This window comes from Phoxinus phoxinus (genome assembly GCF_949152265.1).
Source record: "Phoxinus phoxinus genome assembly, chromosome: 8".
NCBI classification, from domain to species: domain Eukaryota; kingdom Metazoa; phylum Chordata; class Actinopteri; order Cypriniformes; family Leuciscidae; genus Phoxinus; species Phoxinus phoxinus.
In genome coordinates, this window is record NC_136883.1 from 13,558,074 (window position 1) to 13,569,061 (window position 10,988).

The 10,988-nt window shown below is 35.9% G+C and overlaps 1 protein-coding gene across 1 annotated transcript; it reads left to right on the forward strand.

Annotated features, from left to right (window-relative positions):
- The first annotated feature begins 4,698 nt into the window (after window positions 1–4,698).
- foxf1 (forkhead box F1) lies at window positions 4,699–8,688 on the forward strand. Its single transcript, XM_079620166.1, has 2 exons — window positions 4,699–5,909; window positions 7,103–8,688. The coding sequence occupies exons 1-2, from the start codon at window positions 4,928–4,930 to the stop codon at window positions 7,264–7,266; spliced, it is 1,146 nt and encodes a 381-aa protein (XP_079476292.1). The 5' UTR covers window positions 4,699–4,927; the 3' UTR covers window positions 7,267–8,688.
- Window positions 8,689–10,988: the final 2,300 nt, after the last annotated feature.

Here is a 10,988-nt window from a genome sequence, read left to right on the forward strand (position 1 = left end):
TTTGCATTGTAATTTTTATATTAATTTAAAATGAATTATTAAAATTAATTAAATAATTAAATAATTAATACATGTTATATTTATTCTGTATATATGTTCAGTGTTTTTATGTAAACAGTCAATATTTAATTTATAAACTATTAATAATAATTGGTGTAAAGGCTGTATCTTTAAATGCATTCATTGTATATTAAGTTGCCAGTCCTTGTTTAGGATGCATTGCAGTGTTGTTTGAGGTTTTTATGTCTTTAATGCCTGCCAAACCCTAAACACAACAACCCACTGACAACATTAGGCTACTAATTAAATAAACTAGAGATTAGACTATTATGCGCGAGGAGGGTCCACTAATTTTAATTAGAATTAACAGAAATACCGAACGGCTAAAACATCAAGAATTAAAAATGGTTCTACGAAAAACAAACGAATTTATTGACTTTAAGTGTGTGTGTGTGTGTGTGTGTGTGTGTGTGTGTGTGTGTGTGTGTGTGTGTGTGTGTGTGTGTGTGTGTGTGTGTGTGTGTGTGTGTGTGAAGCCGATCATCTCTTCTCTTCAGTCACTTTTAAAGATTACCTTTCAATTATCAAAGCTCCATTACTTGTGACCGTCCGAAAACACTGTCGGACTCTTTATATTTTCCCATACCATACCAACATTGTACATAAAATATTATTTTATGCTAATGATATATCACATATGCCTTAGCAACTTAAACTTGTTTTACACATAGGCTACAATTAGTTCAATTACATATACATTGGTGTATAAACGATGTCTGAAACTTTGTAGCCTATTACCTGCATTTATCGTGTTTATTGCCTCTTTATAATGAACCGCTTGTTGTCCTCGTTTGTAAATCGCTTTGGATTAATGCGTTTGCTAAATTAATAAATATGGCCTAGGAAATTATTAATAAAAAAACGTGTTAAAGATTTTGTAAGCATATTGCGTATTGTGCTCGGTGTCAATGGTTTTATTTGAGATAACGCAATGAAATATGTCAAATTGTGCGGACAAATGTTTGGCCAGTCTATCATACAAAGAACACATGCAAAAACAATAGAAAACCAACAAAATATGAATAACTGATGGTCTATCAATAAGTAATATTAATATAATAATAATTACTTATAGTCAGTGTTTTTCCTGTGAGCTTTTTGCTTTTCTTTGCATTTTTGTTGTTGCTGCATTGGCTATAGCGACACACTTCAAACCTGTAGATGCTATCTTTTCCTCTAATGCTCCGATCAGTCATTGACATGTTCTCGCCAAGTAAATTAAAAAGCCGCATCTGCCATGATTGTTCTGATTACAGCGGCAAATCTGCGCCTAAAATCAATTAACCCAATCGGAGTTGTGTGTGTGTGTGTAATCCCATCCTTTCCAATTCACAAACAGCATTTCAACAAAAATATACGCACCCAAAGAGATAGTTATTATATAATATATAGTCTCGTTATTTTACGACTAAACACATTTAAATCACATATAGCCTAATGTTGAAAAAAAAAAAAGATCGTGGAAGCCAATAACAATATATTTACTGGCCTATATAGGATTATGTCTACAGCCGACACAGCTTTTATTTAGTGTTATAAAACAGTACAATACAAACATTATTTTAACGAAGGAGAAATCTTGGTTAGAGATTTGAAATTATAAAGAAATATTGTATTGTAATATTGTCCGAACTTACATTCAACATTAAAACATTATAGCCTGTCAGACAGACAGTTTCTTTTTCAGAAATATCAACAAGGCTAATTATTTTTCTTTCTTCTTCTTCTTCTTCTTCTTCTTTTTTTTTCTTCTTTTTTTGCAGAAAGAAAGGTTGCACAAAATTTGCTTTAAACCATCTACATATAATACTTATACAAATAGTCTAAGAGTAGTAGATAAAAAAAAAAATTCAGGGCACTACAATAACTACAATGATCGCTACAATATTACTTTCCATATGTGCGATTGTGGAAGTGTCACACGGCAGTGAACTTGTGGAACCCTTGACTGGTCCGTCTGTCACGCTTCCTTTCAAACAATTCATGGCCAGTTAAGTGATCCTTCAGAGTTCACCGTGCTCCAGAATTAGCTCTGTTTCCCAACCAAAAAAAAGTTAAAAATAACCCTCATATAGTTGTCTTTAAATCTGAATTTAAGTAGCCTAATTGCCTCAATAAATGTATAGGCTGAATAAAGACCACATTTCAATGTTTCATTGATGTGTAACTGTGGTTATATCCATCAAATCTTTTGTAGACATGAGATATTTAATTTTAATTGTTCCAATTTTGTCATTAATGAGATCTAGCTACAATAACGTGAGTTTTTAGGTGTTTAGCGATTCAGACAGAAAATGAAAATTAACATTAAAAGAGAAGCAAAACTTGACTTATTTATGAGTTTATTTAGATGTGTTTTTTACTTTTTACACATCCGTGACTGTATACGTTTTCCTGTAAAAAGTATTCTCTAAAATGTAACAATAAATATTGCTTTACAGCTATGACGCCAGTGTTCTAATGATGAATTTTTGCAAAACTGAGTTATGTCATGCTAACGTGACTAGTCGAACAATGTGGCTTTCCTCTTTTTAAGTGGCCATGAATTTCAAACGGGCAATGTGTCAAATATTTTATTGGAAGACGTCATGGAAAATGAAAACACTGAGACAAGACAACGAATTAGTCTATTAACTTAACTTATTATTAATATGTATATTAATTGTATTATTGATGTTGTTGCTATCATTGTTGTTCATTATAATCTTACTTACTACTACTAATAATAATAATAATAATAATAATAAACAACAACAACAATAATACTAATAATAAGAAAAACAACTAGGCTACATTTAACTTAATTTAGGTTTTCAACAATGTATCCATTTTTATAAGCTCAGTTATTGGAAGTGTTTGAGCGAGCTAAAAAAAACGACGTAGGCTACTATTTGTTTGCACATACCGAGAGAGTGAACTCCTAGGCTACTGCATCAATCACAAATGAGTTTGCGATGGCGTTGAAGAACTTTTGCATACTTTACTACATAAATCGATTAAAAATATATATTTTTTGGTATCCACAGATGTATATTCTGAGGATACTGGATTTTTAAGGGGTGATGTGAGATTAACATGGGACATCAGCAGAGTCGCGTTAAAACTAAAGGCCCTTAACAAATGAACACATCAACCTTAATTAAATGCAGAGGGCGAGACCAAACTGGGTGGTCCATAGCACTTGATAAATGTACGGGCCCCTTTCCAAGTCTTAAAACAATACCCCTATCAATGTGCATTCCTGCATTGAGCAGCACCATGGTCCAAAACCTTCAGGGTATTAGCTGATAACGGAGATATACTCCTGAATGAGCTTGCATTTCTTGTGCCATGACGGCAAAATATGTCAATAAAAAAAATAAAAAAAATTAGATTAGTCAATTGTTGTTGTTGTTGGGTTTTTTTTTTTTCAATTATTCAATTACATTTGAAAGTTCTGTGCAAATTGCAAGTTAGATATCGTATCTTATAGCCTATTAATCTATGTGCACTTCACTCTCAAAGCATGAATGCATAGAGATCAAACATATACTGTAGCCGGGCGAGAGCAAATAACCAAGATTTCTAGAAAGAAAGAAAGAAAGAAAACAAGAAAGAAAGCAAGAAAAAAGAAAGAAAGAAAGAAAGAAAGAAAGAAAGAAAGAAAGAAAGAAAGAAAGAATTTCTGCAGCAATAGTCCTGATACACTGTTACATTATTATATACTAGGCTACATTACATGACGCATTCCATGTCGCGTGTCCAAAACATTCACAATTAGACAATAATCATATGTCAGTCGTTTGATTTGATTTCAGCAAAGCAAAAACTCACGCGGTACATAAGTGAATATAGATGTGTCGTGTGAACGCAGTCTTCAAGCGAGTATCCATGAACCCGATACGACCCCAAAACCCCCATTCTTCAGTTCTTAATCAGCTCAGAAATCTTTAAATGTACGTGTAAAACTCAAAATGGTGACGTGGCTTTGTGGATTAGCTGCACTAGAGATGCTTTTTGCTTGATATTTGATTTAAAGAAGCTCAGGGGAAATGTTTACATTTTGCAGTATAAACATCCTCTCGTTCCTGCCTATCTGAGAGAGAGAGAGAGAGAGAGAGAGAGAGAGAGAGAGAGAGAGAGACTCTTGACACTTGCTTTTCATTCAATTAAGGATTTAAAAATGGTGTTATTTCTTTTTTTTTAAAGCAAGTTCGTATACGCCTTTTTGCAGCTTCTAAACATCCCCAAAACCCGCTGTCATTTTTTTATTCATTAATATGCGAATGCTTTAAAATACAAAGTTATTAAAGTAGCAAACACATTAATTCATTAATTAATCATATATACATCATTAATATGATCAAAAAGACCCAAAACGCAGTGATCATCCAGCTGTATTACCGTATGCTATTAAAAGTTGAATTTATTATTAGTTTAAAATAATTTTGTATTGTTCGAAAAAAGTCTCGATACTAATGTGGACTGAATATGCTATTTTATTTTACAATAAATAAGACCATAAACGCGCTTTATTTAATAGTGTTCTAGTTGTGCAGATGTTGGTGAAGCCCACCCCAGCAGAGCTGACAGTGGGAGGGACACTGGGCGGCCCCTGAGCGACTCTGACTCAAGAGCCCGAGAGGAGCTGATGGAAACAGATAAGTAAAAGCCCAACTACATACTGGAAGAACAAGAAGACAGGATCTGAAGCAGAAACAATCTCTTTTCCCTGCAGTTTACAGTTTTATGGTGGGTTTTTACAAGTAGTGCGCATTTACGCATAACCAGAGAAAGAAGAGATCATTCCAGCATCGCATTCCGTTATTAATGAAAGCAGCGTAAAATCGCAGTCTTTTAAAGGTGGATTTTGACGTGTGCGTGAAGAATGACGGCTGAGGTCCAGCAGCCCTCCGTGCAGACCCCTGCTCACAGTAGCCCCATGTCGGAGAAACCGCACGGACAGACGCCTGTGATGGAGACTTCCTCTTCCTCCTCCAGCACCAAAACTAAAAAGACGAACGCTGGAATTCGTCGTCCTGAAAAGCCCCCGTACTCTTACATCGCTCTCATTGTCATGGCTATCCAGAGCTCTCCAACCAAACGACTCACTCTGAGCGAAATTTATCAGTTCCTACAGAGCCGCTTCCCGTTTTTCAGAGGCTCGTATCAAGGCTGGAAAAATTCGGTGCGTCACAATCTGTCTCTCAACGAGTGCTTTATCAAGCTGCCCAAAGGTCTGGGTAGACCCGGTAAGGGCCACTACTGGACCATCGACCCAGCCAGTGAGTTCATGTTCGAGGAGGGATCTTTCCGCAGGAGGCCGCGGGGATTCAGGCGCAAATGTCAGGCGCTCAAACCTTCCATGTACAGCATGATGAACGGGCTGGGGTTCAATCACATACCCGAGTCCTATAACTTTCAGGGGGGCGGCGGGGGCCTGTCTTGCCCTCCAAACAGTTTATCTTTGGAAAGTGGAATTGGGATGATGAATGGACATTTGGCCAGCAATATGGAAGGAATGGGCTTGGCAGGACACTCCATGTCCCATCTATCAGCGAATAGTGGACATTCCTACATGGGCAGTTGCACGGGATCCTCAGGGAGTGAGTACCCCCACCACGACAACTCCGCATCGCCGCTTCTCGCCAGCGGGGGAGTGATGGAGCCGCATGCGGTGTATTCTAGCACGGCCTCGGCCTGGCCTCCAGCGCCCCCGGCCTCTCTAAATAACGGGGCGTCTTACATCAAACAGCAGCCGCTCTCTCCGTGTAACCCGGGAGCCAATCCATTGCAGCCCAGTTTACCCACACACTCTCTGGAACAGTCCTACCTGCACCAGAACGGCCACGGCAACACCGACCTTCAAGGTAAAGTTTTCAAGATGATATGACCCCGACAGACATATTTAACAGAAATATATCGTTATATGCGTTTAATTTCATGAATAGGTGAGAGGTATTAATTAATAATTTGTAAAACAACACAAATTAAGCTAATGTCTTGCCAACAGTCCAGCTAAAGTTATGCAACATAACGACACAAACATTTGTACAATTATGCTTTATTCAATTAATGTGCTGTTTTTTTTTTTTCATCAATGCTCGTGTATTTTGTCGAGAAACTGGTGAATACAGAAAGACTGCATTTAATTCGCGTAAAATGGGAACAGTAATGCAAAGTGTGATCAAACTTTATCTTTGGCATAACATTAAAACGTTTATGGCTTTGTTTTCTTGATCATTTGGTCAGTCTTTAGTAAGCTTCTAGCTCACATATTGACATAATTCTGCACATGCATAATTAGAAGTGATTTAAGCCCGATTGCTGTAATCTCTACTGGGGCAATAGCAAGAAGAACCACGCCACGAGCCCCGCAGCAATATGTCCGTGGGGAATCGCGTGCAAGCAGTCGTTTTAAAACGATCCCACCCAGATCTTAAGACTTTCGGGTCTCCTCCAGGTCTCTCACAGCACTCCAATAGAAAAAAACGTACTATAATCAAAAGCTATTTAAAATGATTTAAAAAAAAATTTATATATATATATAGCCTATATATAGGCCTAAATTGTTAAAGTTATTATCGAAAGTAAGTTTATGTTATATTCCTGTATAGCTATTATAGCCATTTTCAATCTTAGAAGACCTTCAAGAAATGTTTATAACATTTTTCTCTCTTTCGATCCTCTAGATAAACGAAGGTCGACAAATACCCGACGTTTGATTCAGTCAACAAGCGCTAAATCTACAAACAAACAAAAATGTGGATTGGAGTATGATGTACTTTACGATTAGAAAATTTTACAAGATACAGAAATATTTTCCCATTGAATGAACGACTGAATGTCACAGGCGAATGTGTAACTCATAAACATTTTTCTCATTATTTCTGTTGTAGCAGTAGTAGCTAGTAGTAACAATAACTGTTTGGGGTTTCAAATGTCAAGACCACTACAACAACATTAGCCAAGTTTTTTTTTTATATATAGGCTATATATATATATATATATATACATACAATATCATATATAAACTAATGTGCCATATTGTGTGTCCCCGCAGGTATACCCCGCTACCATTCCCAATCTCCCAGCATGTGTGACAGGAAAGAATTTGTCTTCTCTTTTAACGCCATGACCTCTTCATCGATGCATTCACCAGGGAGCAGCTCGTACTACCACCATCAGCAGGTCTCATATCAGGATATCAAACCCTGTGTGATGTGACAGCATAATTACAAAGAAGACTTGACTTAATGCAACGACGAGCAACAGAGTAAACTCTATTAGTGGCTCTTTTGGAAAGAGACATGGAATTAAGAATTGCCGTTTATTACAAATCAGAACTATCTGCGAATTATAAGATCGAGGACAAAAAAATGCCACAGCATCTCGTTTCCAACAGCTCGGTACTAACTCTGCTGGCGGATGACTACGACACTCAGAGATGCAAAGATGAGTGAAACGCTCCGATGTTGTATATTGTTTTTAAAGACGAGTTTGTATCGTTTGGATAAACGTTTTCCTACAATCATTTTCATTTCGCTTAAAATTGTGAAAACCATAAGCACGCGAAATGGAGGCACTTTTAAACCCTAATGCGCAACTTATTTATTCTGTTAAAATGTTTAATTTTAGGCTACAATTATAGCCACAGTATTGACCGCTTTATTGGCAATATTTGCCCAATGTAACATTAAGGTTAAATATAAGCACTGTTAGTTATTTTGATTGTTTATTTAGTTGTACATACCTATATTGACACGTCTTATTTCTCAAACACTGTATAAACTGTACATGGTGTAAGACATATCTTTTAGTAGGATTCTTTTGTCCCTTTTAAATGAATTTAAATATTAGTTGATGTAATCCTTCAGTTCAAATGAAAATTAAAGTAATGGCATGGAGTTTGCAATATCTGTTTAAAATATGACTTTTTTAAACAATATATATTATGTATTGTGAATTTAAATTTTTAATTCTATAGACTTGTTGACTAAATTTCTGCGTTATTCATCGAACCAGAAATTAAGCTTATTGTAAGTAGAATTTAAAGACGCGAATTTAAAAATAACGCGAATTTAAAAATAATACGAAATAACTACAATAATAGGCCTAATGTTAAAATTTTAGTACCAGCAATAACAACAATAATAAACGACAGTTATTATTTTGTGCCACATTATTCATGATTAATTTTATTCCTGGAGAGAAAAGTTGATCGCAAAAAGCTTAGGGCTACACACATTTAATAAAAACAAATATACGTACAAAACCAAAGAAATGGTTCACTAATATAGGCCTAGCTTAAAATTAAAAACCCTTTTTTCAGTTAATCCATTTTCTTTTAATATAATCCGCTAATGGTTAAGACGCCAATAATTAAGTTAATAGAACAATGTTGTCTGGGTGGAATTGAAAAAGCTGATGAGTCACTGCAAAGATATTCCATTAATATATATTCATATACAGAAAAAAAAGAAAAAAAAAGCAAGTTAGCAAAATTACTTCATTTTCAATACCGAACACTCAGATATTAACGAAACAAATATATTTCGGTAATATATAGGCTGTGGCTGTGTGTGTGTGTGTGTGTGTGTGTGTGTGTGTGTGTGTGTGTGTGTGTGTGTGTGTGTGTGTGTGTGTGTGTGTGTGTGTGTGTGTGTGTGTGTTGCTATGCAAGGTAATAGGCCTATATCTCCCGGGAACAGTCGATGCACACGATCTCATGAAAGTGCGTATCTAGCCTATACGACGAATGCTATTTCTCGTACCATTTATACGCCAAAAATGTTTTTGCGTGCATATGCTACGCACTTAAACCCCTTGGGTAGGATTAGGGATAGGGAGTGCGTGCATATTAAACGCCATAAAGTGCGTATCATATGCACGCAAAAACTGCGTATCATATGCACGCAAAAATGAATAAATGGCACGAGAAATAACATTCGTATAGATACGCACTTTCGTGAGATCGGGCTGGTCGATCCAGTCAGTGTTTAAGTCTTGTATAATATTGAATATTTAAACAGACTAAGTCATCATAGAATTGTTTAGAAAAATAATAATAATATACGGATAACACATTCGAGTCATATTAAAAAATAAATATTCTTTAGGTTCAGCAAAGATCCCTTTTCTTATTAAAAAACATTGTGTAATGCATCAGTTTATTGGTTTATGGTTTAGCCTATACAAGAACAAGAGAATACATTTTCTTTTTCGAAAAGGTTATCCATAGGACATCCAACTTTAAAAACATTAACTGTTAACAACTTTAAAAGTTGTAAACAACTTTAACCACTTTTTTGTTCTAATTCGATGTTTTATTTTTTATTTTAAAAAGTATAGCCTATCCGGCTAAAATTAGGAAACAAACTGTCAAAATAAATCAGTATTGGCAAAGCGTCTGGAGATTTTGCAGGGGTCCTGAAACGGACACAATGTTGACCCCCGCACGAGAGCACACACGAATCAACTGGCCGTGACCATGAGCTGAACTCGTAAAGATTCCCATAGACACATGATCTTAGAGGCCACACATGAGCAGAGCAAAGTTGTCACACTTATTACTCAGTGAATGTTTCTCAGGGCAAGTGCATTATTGACACAACTTGAATTATAATGACTACTAAAATATCTAAATTTTATCATAATACTAAATTATTGACTACTGATATCTACATTTAATAGTAGGCCTACACGTCGCCTCTTGTATGTTGTGGCACTGTATGGGTTAAGGTAATTCTGCCTGGTTTAACCTATACAAACTATTTTTAGGTTCAGCAATATTAAAGAATATTTTTGATATTAGGCTACATAATATTATCAGTAAAACCAGTTAATTTAGATGCTAACATTTTCGGTTACCATTTATTCCAGTGCAATCGTACGAATAACGATGCTTTTGGAAAACAGCCAACAGTAGGCTTAATAGCCGACTTGAACATCGCCGCAGCAGGCCTATATGATTTTCAATAGGCTATAGTGCTTTGGGCCTCTTTTACGACCTTTGTTTTACGTGCGTTTCCCAAAAATGCACTTAACATCTACATGCGACTATGTTAAGTGGTATCATTAGAGTGTTACTGTTACTGTCTGTTCATGAAATGCTGATATGTAAATATTTGGCCTATATACAACTTTATGCGTAACGGTATAAACTACATAATTTACTTATGGGAGATGGTTTAATATATTTTTATTTTTTATTTGATATATAATAAAAATCAATCAAATTTTCTACAAGAAAATATACTTTAGTTATTTTGTGCTTATACACAATTACTGATGTATTCGTCTGATTACAATTTGCAGAGTTTAATTTGATTAACCAGCTGATAGAGGCACGAGCCTACAGGATCAGTGGAGACAGCGGTTAACTGATCGATCACCCTGTGACTGATACTGATCGTATCTCTAGCGGAGTCTACATTGAAGAACACTTTAGTGACATATTTGAAAACCAAGCGGTGGTCTGATCTTTATTCCGCAGAAAAGATAATGTGACACCAACACTGAACACTGTGTCAAAGTGGAAAAATGAAGGGGTTGTTAAAGATGTCATGGAAAAGACGCGAGCCACTCCTTCAATGAGTAGAACTGTAATGATGTCTATACTGGTGATTGAGGTGCACAATTATTAACTATTTATTTCTACCAAGCACTTAATAAACATAACTCTGCGTGAAGTAGGCGTAAAGGTCTTAATATAATATTTATTTTAAATAAAATGCTACCGTTTTATGCACATGTATTTTAAACACTTTCTTGCTCCATCCATCCAATTCACAAATTCACACTTCACTTACATATCATTAGATTGAGTAAAGCTTTATTTGGCGTGCTGTCCGGGGGGGAGAGCTCCGAGCTCGGAATTTGGCCCGAACCCAGAGTACTCCCCCGTGTATAGAAGTGATTAGAACTAGAAGTGTGTGTGGAGAAGGGGT